The sequence below is a fragment of the Adelges cooleyi genome, unplaced genomic scaffold (genome assembly GCF_023614345.1).
Source record: "Adelges cooleyi isolate 19-005CV unplaced genomic scaffold, UGA_ACOO_1.1 ACOO_flye_CR_arks_rails_tigmint_CR_PRNA_8, whole genome shotgun sequence".
Lineage (NCBI taxonomy): Eukaryota > Metazoa > Arthropoda > Insecta > Hemiptera > Adelgidae > Adelges > Adelges cooleyi.
In genome coordinates, this window is record NW_026096513.1 from 5,446,932 (window position 1) to 5,462,340 (window position 15,409).

The following is a 15,409-nucleotide window of genomic DNA, read 5'->3' on the forward strand; positions in this document are numbered from 1 at the left end:
TTCACTTATCATTTTTGAATAAATGTTTGAAGCAAGATGAATACAAAAACGAACGGTAGGATGTAAATAATTTTGAAATCAACGGGCAATAATATAGACAGAAAATACCAATCGGTTTCCAAACAAATACAATTTAAGTTAACCGATAGCATTTTTACTATCAGCAGCTCAATTCCAGTTTAATATCGTTACCGGTTGTAATACTTCATTGGCGGTCAAACGGATGTTTCGACGACAAACATAAACATGAGTGCCAAAACGTTTACGTGAGTATTGTTTTGTTGACGTTCAAAAAATATATTAAAGTACAGTTTATTTATAAATTTTACACACTTATTCATCATAGTTGGAAAGGATTGTATTACAAGTTGAACAAACTCAACGTCAGTTACGCAGATGAATCGATCGAGTCGCTTATTAACGATGCTCTGGACGATATGAAAAAAGGCATCTTAAAATTCAAGCCACACTCGTCGACGAGGCTAGTATTTTACAAGGGCGATAAACCAGATACCGATTATTTGTATCCTATTGTCTCGCAATTGCTGGTAATTATAAAACGGAGAAATTAAAAATAATATATAATTATACATTTTATATTTTTTTTACCTAGTTTATTAACGAGACAGACGCTAAAAGCGTGTACGAAAAATACAAAGAAAACGAATGCCAGAACGACAAGTTAAATAAAAATTTAACGGAAAACGAATTACATAATATTTGTGTAAACGTTTGGAACTTTTACAACGAAGAAATATTATTCTTGTTTCGGACGTTGAAATATATTTTGACCGCAGTCGAAAACCACACCGCTCATTATTCCGTAAGGAGACACATTACAATTTTTTCTTTGTTTATATAAATAATAATTCTCAATTATTTTTCAGGCTGTATGCAAAAAAATTGTTCGCAAACAAAATTGGGAAGAATGGTATGCTTCACTACAAAACCAGCTGTCGTATGTTCGGTCAATAACTTTTTTCGATACGATTGTGTACAAACCTCTTCAGAAAGTCGTACATAAGAATTTGTTGGGATTTATTTTAAATCAACAAATTGAACTTTTACAATTAATGGTGCTAACTTCGATAAGAATAGATAGATTAACCAAAGACGATTTTAACACTTGGACGAACAATTTGATTGTAAGTAATCTAAAAGTGTTTCAGTTATTATTTTTTTATTAGCGATAACAAATAGTTGCGAAAGAAGGTTGGATGGTTTTTATTGTCGTCTCAATATTTTTGTCAAATTCAATCGCCGTCTTGTTTCAGGATAATAATTTCGGAAAAAATCAGACACTTGAGTACGACTATAACAATTTACAAACTATGTACGCCGAACTGATGAGCCAGATTTCCAGTTTAGAAACTTTGCATTCGTTACAAATAATCACTTCGTTTTGGGAGTAAATAATTTTGTTTTGTATAATATAAAACTTGTTAAATATTTGTGACTAAATTAAAGTGTTATTTTGATATATTAAGGCCTGAAAATTATATTTGGACTTCCGATCAGGAATTCAACGAAGCGGATAAAAAAATAAGAATGATACAACACAGCAGTGAATATGGAGCTGTACTGATGGCTTGGACCATATTGAATCTAAAAGGAAAATACGGACTTAAGAATTTACAAAAATTAGAAGTTTACACTGACGCCATTAGTAAATTAAAGTTGTGGCCACCCTTATTGGACATGTGTCGGTCGTCGGTTGTAAAAGTAATTAGTTTTGTGTGTGGTAAAATATTTCAACGTTTTATTATTGTTGTCTATTACAATTTTTAATTTCAGGATCATCCAATCACCGACAAATTGGCAAGGGTTTTGTGTGAAAGTCTAATCATAGAAAGTATAGAATTGGATGTATTCGATTTGATCGACTACGAACCCACACTCATCAAACTATTGTTATGTCTATTAAGTAAAAATCCGCAGCTGTCTACTGAAGCGATAAGTGATACAGAAAATGGCATCGGTTTGTTTGTGAAAAAGTTTACAGAAATGTATCCAGTAGATTTGTGCAGCTTATTCGACTTGTTTGTCGGCATTATTAAAGGATCTGCTCAAAATTTAAATAAAGTATAAATAATATATTGTATTGTTACAATATACATTTTTGCGACGTAAAATAATTTTCAATTTTTTAAAAATAGGTGTGGCGCATAATGAACAGTATAAACACTTTCAATGCCGTATCTCCACCCGACGGTCAATATGTTTACGAACAAGAAACGGACACATTTTACCTGACTGAAAAATATCTCGTCAACGATGCGATTTGCAATTTAGAAATTCCGAATAACACTAAATTCATAAGCGATGGTGAAATGGTTCGATTCAGTATCAAAGTGCCGGTTTTTTATTTTTTGAATTCTGCAATAAATAATTTTAGAATGGTAAGTAATATTCTTTTCAAAATAAATATTAACGCCTTTTGTTCAGTATCGGATGTTTTTAGATATAAAAAATTAACTTGGATATGTCATTAGAATAAAAAAAAAAAATTATCTATAGTCATTAAGCAGACCATTTGCTTTATATTAATTTTTTTTTTTTAATTTTTTTTTTTCATCATTTAAAAATTTTAATGATATATATTAATATATACTTATGTATTGATTTATTTTACAGAAATTCTGTTAAAATTATTTATGTTTTTAGTGCCGTGACGAAGATAGAAAGAATGATTCGTATAATGTGACGAAAGAAATGTTGATGAGTTCCATTAAACTAATTCAGACTATAGCAAAAGTAGCCACGTCATTGAACGACGACTTAATGGGAACGTGCGAAAGTCTGTTGACACTTATTCCTAGGTAAAGTCATTTGAATTTTTTTTTTAAAAGATATTATGTGTATTATTTTTATGGTATTTTTTAGCGTATCCTACATTGATTCAAATTACGTCGCTGATCCTGATATCGTATCTCAAGTGTTGAAATTGGCGAGGTGCATTTTGGTGTATTTTCCCGAACAAACGATGTGCTATTTTAACGCAAACAATTTTTTTCCGTCACTTGTTAGTAGCGTCGAAGATTCTGTTGTGAATTTACATCCATTCGCTCAAAATTCTATCGCCTTAATGATATTAAAAAACGGACCCGACGTCTATCCGGTTTTGACTCAATATGTGAAATTCGTGGAAACCGCTTTGAAAGTAAGATACATATTTTCATTGTCAAAGTCATCGTTATTATTTGATCATAGTGGATTATTATTATTATTTTTTACATTGTTTCACAGATTGATCACGTATTGACGTCTCAGTGTGCCACATCCGGTGTTATGTTTGTGTTTAAAAGCGTCATGCCGTTGTTAGCCGTAACAGATTTCTTTATGGGATCGAAAGAAAAAATGGATTTGGGCTGGGCGTGCATGCGGTTAATTTATGTAGTGTCTGTGCTCGAAGCCGACGATAACGCTCTACTCGTACCAGTGAAAAAAGTGTTGGATTTATGTTTGGCTCACAGTCCATCGTCTATTTCGTCGTTGATTATACTCAACATATCTACTATAGGTAAAAATTGCATATTCCGTCAGAGGATCAGTTTAAAAAATATACTTACCGATTTTGAAAATTGTTCTATCGTCCAATGTTGTTCCTCGTTTAGGAGAAAACGATTTCGTCAAGATAATGCACAACTACCATAGCTGGACCAGCGGACTTGGTAAACGAAATGTTCAGTCTCTCATATTTGCGTTATCGTTACTCAATTACATTATTAACACTAAACCATCATCGGTATGTGTACAAACGACATTATAGAATAACATTTTTAATTAATTAATATTTTTTGTATGAAACAATTTAGGCTGTGCTTAAACAAGGAAAAAATGTAGCGTTATTCGATCCGGAGAGAAGATTGTCGAATTTATTATCGTACCGTTTGACCGTGTTTCACAACAAACTCAATATATTGTCGCTCACCATTCTCGGCACGCTCGCAGAAGTATAACATATTTGATTTAAAAAACAGGTCGTTCCATTTACAATCAACAATGCGTCTTACCTTTGTCTTCTTTTTTTTTTCGTTTGTAAAAAATGAATAATAATATTGGAACAAAAAAAAAAAAATGTTTCAGTCGACCTGTTCAAAAGTGACCTTTTTATATTTATTTTCATTTTTATATACTACTACCTCAAAATTATTAATAATAAGAAATCTGAGAGCTCAACTGATTTTGATATACTTAAACCTTGAAATCAAAATGAATCGTTTGTATCGTTCCAAACGGCGTAACTTAAAATTTAAGAATGGTATTGAGGAACTTTTTAAAATGTCATATTTTATTAGAATGTCAAATTTTAGAACAAAAAATGTTTATTTTTTTTGCTTTAAAGTTTTCATTTTAATTTAATTTAAAACCTTCAGAATATTACACTATTATTTTGGCGAACATTTATTTTAGGTATTGAAAATTTGGCTTGGAAACATTTTCAATGAACTTGTTCATTCCTTATTTTTGCTGGCAAGTGTAAAAAACGTTCACTTATTTTATTAAGAAAGATTGTCGCTCTTCACTTATTTACTAGACCTTTTTAAGTTACTTGGAATACAAGTTATGATTGTTTTAAATATTGCTATGCCCATTTATTAACGCCGGGTTTACACGCCTGTTACTTTTGAACCGGTCGACTGTAATAGTTTTTTTTTCTTTCATTCAGACATTTTCATTGGCTGTGTAAAGACTAATGTGAGAAATTTAAAAATCTTGTTGTATAGACATGGAATGACCCAAATGTTTTTTATTGGTTTTCAAATTATTAACAGTGATGTTCTGTTTACAGAAGCGTTTTGTGTCGTTTAGTCTTTCGATGGGATTTGATAACGACAAACGAGCTCGACACGAAATGTTGTCGTACTTGAAGTTGCATCGTTTACATTCCACAAACATTGTGCGTAGTATTATAACTTTGTCAAGTATAGAATTAGAACATCGTTGAAAAAAGTATTTTCTAATTTATTTATTTATTAATTGTGTTGTGCTTAGGTGAAAATGTTAAAGTTCTTGCACAACGCGATCGCTTACCAGTGCAAAATGTTTGAAATTATTTTAAATGTGGAACTTCTCGAGAAGTGCATTAAGGAAAAAAAAAGAATTGAAAATATCGACGACAGTATCTTATGGTTTATCGAATTGGAACTAGAAACAGACGTAAGTCAAACGTACCTGACGTATCCTCAAACCTGAGTTGTATACATTTTTTGTACGCATACATTAAAACGGTTTTAATCAATGTTTCGCTCTATGTGAAATGAGTAATACGCATAAGTTATTGACAATAAATCAAAATGTCTTATAATTATCTTTCCTAAAGGATTTTAAACAAGAAAACGGAAGTCAAGTGTACCTTGAGACATTGGGAATCATTCACACGCTGTGGTATAATAGATTTAATCTGGCGATGAACTATTTGGAACAAAACGGTAGTTTTTGGAAGTTAATATTTAAACCGTTATTTTATAACAAGTAAGTAGTACAAAATATCGAATAATGAGCCCTATTTCTTACGTTTAATAACTTAAGCAAAGCACATTGGTTTTTTCACAAACCAGTGGTTGATCTTTCTTTAGCTTGAATGACACATGTTGTGGTGTTTTGTCATATTTTAGAATGATTCCAGAAATAAACTCTGAAGTGTTTTCAATTTTATCACTTCAAGCTCATTCGTGCCCGATTGATAATAAGAAGGAATTTTCCGAGCAGTTGGACATATTTTTGAAAACCAGACTTAATAGTATGTTAACGGTAAGTGTGAATACTCAGTTCTATGATTTATCTTGTATTTATATTATGTAGTTAGACATATTTTATACGATGAAAAAAATTGTTCTAGAGGCTATTATTAAGCGATTATAATAATATTTTTAAACCCTTAAAATAAACGCTTAAGTATGCTCACACAATAAATCAATCGGTTCAATGGTTGTTATAGATTAGCATCAAAGTGTTTTTTTGAAAGTGATTTTACCACATTCAGTTGTAACTATTGTGACCACCCCATATGCTCCGTCCACATTGATCTGACTGTACTGTTTTTTTTTTTTTTTAATATCAACCATTTGTTCATTATTTTATAAATTGTTGCAGAGTTTTTTACAATACTTTGAAGAAAGCAACGGTGACACCGACGATGTAAAAAGAAAACTGATATATTCGTGGAAGTTTTTCACTCTGCTCGTGTTGAAAAAAAAAAATAACGCCGTAACCGACAAGTGTCAGGTGGTCGAAAAGGTTTTGAAAATGTTTATATTGGAATTAAAAGGTAACGATTTAAGTTCGATAGCCAGTCTGGGAGAGTGTTTGCTGATCATGTTGGAAATGTGGAAACGGTGAGTTGTAAATAAATATTCTTTTAGGTGTACAGTATTATTTTTTTTTTTTCGAATATGTTACAATATTTTTGTTCTCGAATTTGCAGAAATTGTATCCTAAACAACAAAACAACAAACGATCATGTGTTGACCATATTGAAATTGCTCAACGAAAATGAATCTCTGTCTAAGAATCAAATTTCAAAAACGACCGTACTATTCGTAGTCAATGAAATAATAAACTTGTTGTACGCTGATAGCACTGCTCCTGCGAATAACGACGAAGGTTTCTTATGATTAAACAATTATTGTTATTAGACCAGTACAATAATGTAAAAATGGTTAAGTTTTAATGTTCAATGTAACATAACCTTTGTGTTTGTTTTCCAGAACATTTATTCAAAGAAATCTATAAAGGCGTTTGTCAACTCGCCGAACAACAATTGACCTGCATCGACGACCTAAGCCAAAACGATCATCGCACGTTACTAGTAAATCTAAAAGTGGCCAACGCGTTATTCTATAAAATCATTCCAGTAGTTACAAAAGTATCGAATTGGCACAAGACATACTTGTTGACAAACGCTATAAATCAAATGCTCGTTCTGGTTGAGAAACACAACAGAGTGAGTTTTTTTTTTTAAAACTGTTATAAAATTGTTCTAATGTTTATGTTTGACATTAGGAAAATAAAATCAATAGCGTGACCGTCGAAGTCACCGACTTTTTGTTGTATATTTCGTCTTTTAAACAATTTCACTCGCAATTCGGCACTCAGCCGGCAATAATTAAACAATTGTGTGCCGTACTGTCAACAAAGTTTATCGTGTCTAGACCCGTGAGTAAATTTTTCATTTATTAAATTAAAATGTATAAATTAATCGAACGCACGTTAGGCTTGGTCGACCAAAGGGATTGCCGTAAACGTCGTAACCGACGTGTGTTTGGCGTACCCGTATATAATTCCGATTATTCAATGAGTTTTCTTTTTTTTTCTTTACAGAATGGCGTCGAAACCAAGTACGATGAGCCTAAGAGGATGGTTCTGTATAAAAATTATTTCAAAATGCTGACCAACTTTTTAACCAATTGCGACAGCTGTGTAAAAAAAGAAGCGATACAACAGATCACTTCCATTTATACAGATTTGGCTACCATACTAAATTTCGTACGTCACTTAAAAAAACTTCACGGTATTAGAGTTAAAAAAAATGAAAAAGGTTTTTTGATTATTATTTTTAGCCGACAAATATGAAATTATCGAGCGCACACTTAAGTCTAGTCCAAGCGGTCGTTGAGCTAATGGATCTCGTAGTGTCCAAAAGTTATTACTACCATTGGCAGTCGATCGGAGGTGCATGTTATATCGCTTTAGAAAAATGTATTGTAAGTTGTGTTTCAGTTGTAATATTGATAATGTTTTGTTTTCATTTATTTTCACCATTTTTATGTGTGCATACAAATTGTTTATAGATAAGCATTTGGGAGTGTGCTTACGGATCGTACTCGCAGTTGAACGATCCCGACAAACTCATTATGAGCATGTACAAAAATGAAAAAGTACAATTGAATTTGACCGGATGGAAAACCAGAGGAGATATATTTACGGAGCACGATTTACAAGCGGTCAACAAGACCAGAAAAATGTAAGTGATAATATTATCTACAAATTATTTACAACCACTTAAATACGATAAATTTTGATAGAAAATATTAAATGTTTCAGTCTTTTCGAAATGCTCTACTCGTGTAATTCGGTTCTGGCACGCATAATGATTCCGCCTTACGAAATGGTGTCTCTGTTGCAATTGGGCAAAACGGACGTGAGCGTTTTCAGAAATATCGTCGGCAACGAAGTGATAATCGACAAAAAATTCACCACTTTTTGTACCATCGACGGGCTAATCGAAATGGTCGTATTCTTATCGGACAAAATCACAAGGGTATGACCACCGACATTTATAATAAAAAAATATACTTTTTAAATGTACCCAAGTTTAAGATAATTAATTATAATGTTTTATGCGATAACAGCACGGTACTATTTCCACGTCGCTGATATCGGCACTGAACGAGAGATATGCTTTGGACGTCGATCTGACGAGTTTGAACGAGGCGTTGGACTTGTGCGTTTACATATTTACCAGTCAACTTTTGATGAAAGTCTCACAAAACAACGATAACCATCGACATTTAAACGAGATCGCCGACGTCGCAAAAAATATGGTAATAATAAAATTCATATTTTTTACAAATTACGGACACCGAGCCGAACCCAAAAGGTATTGATTTTGTTCTATTGTGTCAAATGATGACTTTTTGATTTCTTCGCGTAACGAGTCCTTAGCTAAGATAAATCGTACCCGCAACATACTTTTTTTTGCAAAGTCTTAACACTAATATTAACTATTAATTCTGTTTTATTTTTTTTATTTAAACATACAAATATATTTTTATAATTTTTTATATTTTAATGTTTGAGAAATTAGTGAAATTTTCAATGTAACAATTTTGGTTTAGTCATTTAAAGTTTCATATCTAGTCATTTTTAACAGGTGTCAATCGTTTTTACATTTTCAGAGCTTGCTCCTTTACAGAACCATTAGTAAAGACGTTGAAGATAGGCGAATAACGTTGGTCGATATTAGATCGCAACAGTCCAACGGCGACGGATCGGATGATTTACTAATCGGTTTTATGAAATTATTAGAATTCATCAAAGACATCCACAGGTATAACATTTACAGGCACTAAACAATTATTTAATTTCAATTTTGGTCGTTGATTAAAAAAATTATTATTATTTTTGTTTTTTAGATCGCCTTTGTCGTTGTTGGACCAAGAATCGAGAACAGTGTATTCGTCGTATTATTAATCGAAATAATAACATAATAATAAGATAACGCAAAAAGACTGGTTAGGTGTTTTATTTTTATTTTTATGATAATTAATTAATTCATAATTTAAAAATATTTCAATTTTTTTTTTTTTTTAATATAAATTTGAAATTAAGCGTTATTCGATTGTACGACGATCATTTAAAAAATAACAAACTGAATAAAGCTATATTTAGCTATAAAGCTATACTTTTGTGTTTTGATAAATTTAAGTGCAACGTCTACGTGTAAAAGTTGAAGCAACGATTCGTTTTTGATCTTTTGTCGAAACAAAAATAATAATCTGTATAGATATTTTTTACACGAATAATAACAACAACTAGGTCGCCTTTGCTTATAAATGATTTATTTAAAACTAGTAAACGAATGTGTGTGTTATTATAAAAAAAACTAATTATTAGCGGTAATGACCACAAAATTACAGATAAGATTAGGATTATAATATTTATGTTTGTACAATCAAATGTGTCTACCGGTAAAAGTTCCGTATTAGTGTGTACAGGATTGTTCGAATTACACTTTACGGTAAGTTGTTCCGTAACATACTTGTTTTAAACGTATTAAATAAAATATTCATTACACACAGTTAATGATCGAAAATCATACTTTTATTTAATACTAGTTAATCTTAGACAACTACGACTCGAATCTACCAATCACACTGTGGAAAGTAAGTTATTTTATTTAATTACTATTTATTATCATATTATATGAACCGCTAATTGCGGAAAGGGCACATGTCCAGATTTCAAAAATAATTTGAACAATTATTTATTTTTTTTAGCCCAAAATAACGTTAATTGTAATGTAATGAAATGCCTTTCGCATTAGCTGTGATTTTATAATTTGATTTATTATAATGTTAATTATTATTTTACTATCTCTAGTGACTTCATTTTAATTTTTCGTCATTATAATAATGCTATATTTGATCTAAAAGTCACATGATGAGAAATTTTTATTTGTTTGTATTTTCTAAAACACCATTTTTTTTTTAGTTAATTAAGTGATATAAATTACTACAATTATTAATAATTTTATTGACAGTATAATATATTTGATTGAGTAATTTGACAATTAAATAAAAAGTACAGAATCATTTGTTTAAATATCTTGTTTTTTTAGGTTAATTGTACAAACCATTGAACATTAGCAATTTAGTAATTTTAACAGTTTTTAAATGCGATTTACAATTTTTGTTAAATTAATTTCTAGGCTAGAATACTCTACTGTATCCTAATCAATGTTTTTTTTCACAATTAGATTTTTTTTTTTAAATATAAAATGTTAAATATTTGTTTGCACTTTAATACTTAATTACAAATAATCAACTAAATAAAATCAGTCAATTGGATAAATATTTCTCAAATCCAAATGTCCAATAAAGAATTTTACCAAAATTTGTATAAAATAAAACATTAAATTAAAATCTTAAATACTTATTTAAACAACAACCAGAGTTGTTGCAACACTATTCGAATAAAAAGTTAGCTGGATAACAAATTATTTAAGTAAAAATTATTTTTTTTTCTTAACTATTTTTAGAAGTAAATTGTTGTTATTTAGTTAGTATATTTGACTCTTGAACAAATATTTTAGGGTACTTTTAAGGGTTAATTTATCAATGTTTTCATACATTTTATTTTCTAAGGACTAAAAAATTAGTTCAATAATAGTTTTATTTGTAAAAAATAAAATACTAGTTTATTCCTCTTTTCATAAATAGGATAATTTGTTATATAAGCAACGTCTATTTAAAATTAATATTTACACCATAAAAAAATTAAAACTAACGAATACGATTTTCTTTTATAAGAAGCTGATGCTCGTAGAATCTAAAAACAATTTTAAATATCTGAAAAAATAAGGAAATATTTTTTTACCCAAAGGAACGCATAATGTCGAGAGAAGAACAGAAAAAAAAATAAAAATAAATTGTTTTAAGTCCAGCCTATTGAATATTAATAAATATTCTTTTTAAATTTATTGTTACCTTAGTTCTAGTCTGCATAAGTTCTGAACTAAGGACTCCTAAATCATCGATGCTAATAGCATCATGAATTATTGGCTAACTATGGACTATTAGGTTTTCCTTGTGAAAATTTGATAAACCAGGTCTTTGGCAACTTTTAACTGGGTCGTGTAGGAAACGGATTTTTGATTGTTATGTAAGCAAAATTGGGCTTTAATATTGAAAAAACTGCAAATTCAATTACAAATAACCGGAATGTGTTAAATGAAAATCGACATAGTAATGTAAAGCCAAACAGAACTGAAATTGGACCACCATCCTAAGTAGCCCTCCCCTGGGTACGCCACTGGGAAGAGATAGAGACGGGTCTTTTTTTCACAGGAATATATCTCTCTGTCTCTTTTTGCCAAGAGGTTATCAGCTATGGTACTTAGCCGTAAGACGTTGTGACCCCTTATTGTTATCTCCGTATTATGTTGGGCCGATTGTAAGCATCTTGATGGTCCATTCATATTTTTCTTTCAATACCTAATAATATCTACACAGCATGGACCGACGCCAATCACCACCACCGCCACCTGTCGAGTGAACAATTTTTTTTCATTCAAACGTCACGTGACGGCCGCTTATCATATTATACCTTTACTGATAACACTCACCGAATGATAAAAATATATGTAAATAATACGTTGACGGTGTAATATTGTTATCAGCATTGTTATCTCTCTTTTTTTTTCTTTCTTCACTATCTGAAAAACAATATTCGTATAAGGAAAATAATAGTAATGATTTATAATAGTATAATATTATGTATTTCATAGGTACCTAATCCGATAAAAAAAAATATATATAAATATAATAATATCTAACGGCGGTTCGATATACAGCAATAATAATAATTACCTTCTGTACATAGTATATTTTATACCTATTACTAGCATGCAACTCGTACCTACCCATTAGGTATTATTACTTTTTTTTTTATTTTAATCTCCAGTCGACGTCAAGGTGAACGACTGCAACAACCGAAACCTACCGCGAAAATGTCGTCGTCCAGAGTCGTTTCGGTGTTCGAAAACAATCAAAAGTTGGGCGAGGAATTGGCAAAAAATCTATCGGAACTCGCCAACGATGTGCTCAACGAAGGAGGCAACGCCGTATTCAAAATTGGTCTTTCGGGTAACGATATGAGCATATTTTATTCAACTAAACAAAACACAATGTTAATCTAGAAAAAACTCAATCGACACTTGGGTGGTTATATATAGTTAAATATTTAAATAAACCCTCGACCACCAAAATAATTCTCTTTAGCATACCTATGCGTATTTCGGCAACAATCTTACCGATCCCCAATGACGGTGTGACATATGCTGTAGAGAATTATTTTTGTGGTTAATATTTTATACATTTTCAATTTCCACATACATCGTCTTCCCTTTGCAGGCGGATCGACAGTGACGCTTTTGGCCGAATGTTTACCAAAAATTGTCACGGACTGGTCGAAATGGAGGTTTTTCTTTTGCGACGAACGCCTAGTTCAGTTCGACGACGCCGAGTCCACTTACGCTCAGTACAGAGATAAATTGATCGGACGACTGCCCATTACCAAAGATCAATTTATCAAAATAAATCCTCAGCTCTCGGGTAACGACTCGATACAATTCTATGTTAATTTTCAACTGTAACGTGTTCACTATAATACAATTTTCTATTTTTTTTGTTTTATTCTCAGTAAACGAGGCAGCAAACGATTACATTAAAAAAATGTCAGTGTATTTCGCTCCGTACGAATTACCTCGTTTTGACGCGTTAATATTGGGCACTGGCCCTGACGGACATACGTGCTCCTTGTTCCCGGGCCACAAACTATGTGAAGAGACTTCCGTGTGGGTCGCACCCATTTCGGATTCTCCCAAACCTCCGCCGAATAGGATCACGTTTACATTCCCTTTATTGAACAACGCTAGGTATTGCGCTTTTGTCGCAACCGGAGCCGCCAAAGCAGATATTTTAAAGGTATTGTAAATATATTATTTTTACGTAAAATTGTATTTATCAAGGTAATCCTTATTTTTTTTGCCCTTCCACTTGTAGCGGATACTCAAGGATAATGAACCCTTACCGGCCAACAGGGTTCAACCGACCAACGGAAGTGTCCAATGGCTGTTGGACGAACCCGCAGCCAAATTGTTACAAGAAGAAACTTCGTTATAATAATTTGTCATGAAATATTTAAATTAAGTAATAGAAATTTATGATGATGATTATGTTTTTAACTACGTAAGGTGTTTGGTTAATTTTAATAGGAACACTTTTAAACAATTTAGTTTTTATTTCTGTTTCGGAACTAAAATTAAAATATATATATATTTATAAAGAACTTGAGTATTTAAAACAACAACCAGTCGATGACTCGATTTATTACACTGTTTTATTCTTTAGAATTTTTATTTGTAAAGAACAAACGAGTTATTGGTTTATTATTTTTTTTTAAATAGTTTATAAATTATTAAAAAATATATTCATTATTGCGATTAAATATTTGTTTATTAAAATATCACATTTTATGTTTAATAATAAATATATGTTTTAAAATCACAATGTAGAATAAAAAACCGCAATATTCAAACAACAGTTACAAGTATAGTAGCGATAAAAGTAATATGATAAAAATCTTATAAAGAGATCAGTTTTACCAAAACAACTATTTATGATTGAAAAAAAATTAATAAATGTGTGATCGATAATGAAAGATTTTAAATCGTCGGCCTAATTAATAATATCGTCCAGACTTGAATTTTGATTTTTCTTCCGTTTTAATAACGCAACAGAAAAATATCCAAACATATCCGATTCTGTTAATTTTTTTTGTTAAAAAAAAAAGAAGTTGATAATACTAATTTTGGAAATTAGGACAACTCTGTAAATTAGACCGACGAAGAATGAATTTAAACAATTAGTTAAATTAATTAATTTAGTTTACGCTATAGTATAATGAGCGACATGTTACAATATAAGTGGTAAAATGTAGTAGCAAGTCAACAATTGGAAAGTTTTGATAAATATAAAAATCGATAGTCGATGTGTGTGTCGTAATCCCTCAGACTTTTTATCGATTTGAGAGAGCAAAAAGTTAGTCGTAAACAAAAATAATTAGATTGAATAAATTAATTGTTTAACAAATAAATAATTTTAGAACAAATTACTTTTTATAACAGCTTGTCAAGTATAAAATATTGTTACATACATAATATTTTCGTAACCTTTTTTTTTCTCCGAATCTTAACCATCGCCTTGTACTAGATCGGTTAATCAAGCTGTCTGGACCTATCCGATCCAGTTTGCGGCTTCTTTAAAAGTATAGTTTTTGAATACATTTTCTGGTTTAAAAAAAATAAAAATAAATACTTACAAAAACAACGAATCGTACACAATTCTTACAGATAACCCAATTAAAATTTAAAAAAAAAAACCGTTTAGCAAATATAAACCCGACAAACCGACTACATTAATCGTATTAAACGATACGTTTATGAAGTCTGGGCCAAAACGTTTCCAAACCAAATTCAATTATGAATATATATCAGTAGAGGTTATTACTTTATAAATACAATACATTTTTAAATGCGGATATTTTAAATTTTTACCAAAAACTGTCGTTTCTATTCTTTTTTAGTTAATTATGTGTTGATAATTATTCAACACAAAATACAGACGGTTTTTATTCATAATTTACAATCTGTGGCTAAACTTATTGATGATTGGATAATACTATATAAAAAAAAAAGAACATTTATCATTAGAGGCTGCCACATAAAAAATCCATTTAAAACATATTATTCCTTTTTTGTATTTGTTTGAGCTATTATGTCATATTCTTTTCTTAAGTCCAGTTTTGCCTTTCGTTACGGGAAAAATATTATTTTATATTGTTCCAAAATAAGTGTCGGAATCAGTACAGCTAATTATAACGGAAAATGTAAATTATGGCTCGGCAAATACCTCTCAACAATCTCAGTTTGAAAATATTGAAAAACTGCAATTTTCGTTTAGTTATTTGAAATTTAATTTGCTTTGATACCAAACTAAAAGAAACACATTTAAAAACGTAAGTAACATTTTGTTGCTAAGAAAATAATTAGTAATTTTATAGTTTTTAAATAATAATGTTTACTAAAATGTCAACCGTTATTGTCCTCCGACGACAGGGCGGCGAT

General features: G+C 30.6%; 2 protein-coding genes across 4 annotated transcripts; both read left to right on the forward strand.

Annotated features, from left to right (window-relative positions):
- The first annotated feature begins 18 nt into the window (after positions 1-18).
- LOC126845696 (uncharacterized) lies at positions 19-9,276 on the forward strand. Its single transcript, XM_050584523.1, has 28 exons — positions 19-266; positions 347-548; positions 614-823; positions 888-1,145; positions 1,275-1,408; positions 1,488-1,722; positions 1,795-2,082; positions 2,157-2,399; positions 2,665-2,819; positions 2,884-3,160; positions 3,247-3,520; positions 3,615-3,745; positions 3,816-3,953; positions 4,793-4,900; positions 4,996-5,160; positions 5,324-5,475; positions 5,619-5,754; positions 6,097-6,338; positions 6,428-6,606; positions 6,711-6,946; positions 7,006-7,158; positions 7,324-7,488; positions 7,563-7,706; positions 7,794-7,966; positions 8,047-8,263; positions 8,355-8,546; positions 8,901-9,052; positions 9,138-9,276. The coding sequence occupies exons 1-28, from the start codon at positions 247-249 to the stop codon at positions 9,193-9,195; spliced, it is 5,037 nt and encodes a 1,678-aa protein (XP_050440480.1). The 5' UTR covers positions 19-246; the 3' UTR covers positions 9,196-9,276.
- A 2,613-nt stretch (positions 9,277-11,889) lies between these two features.
- Positions 11,890-13,572, forward strand: LOC126845697 (6-phosphogluconolactonase). Of its 3 annotated transcripts, none has more exons than XM_050584526.1 (5): positions 11,890-11,971; positions 12,187-12,368; positions 12,636-12,836; positions 12,925-13,208; positions 13,287-13,572. In XM_050584526.1, exons 2-5 carry the CDS (start codon positions 12,233-12,235, stop codon positions 13,404-13,406), a joined length of 741 nt encoding a protein of 246 aa, XP_050440483.1. In that variant the 5' UTR covers positions 11,890-11,971; positions 12,187-12,232; the 3' UTR covers positions 13,407-13,572. The 3 variants fall into 3 exon arrangements, with proteins under 3 accessions (XP_050440483.1, XP_050440482.1, XP_050440481.1); XM_050584525.1 differs by lacking the exon at positions 11,890-11,971 and adding an exon at positions 11,978-12,097; XM_050584524.1 differs by lacking the exon at positions 11,890-11,971 and having other exon boundaries at positions 11,980-12,368.
- The last annotated feature ends 1,837 nt before the right edge of the window (positions 13,573-15,409 follow it).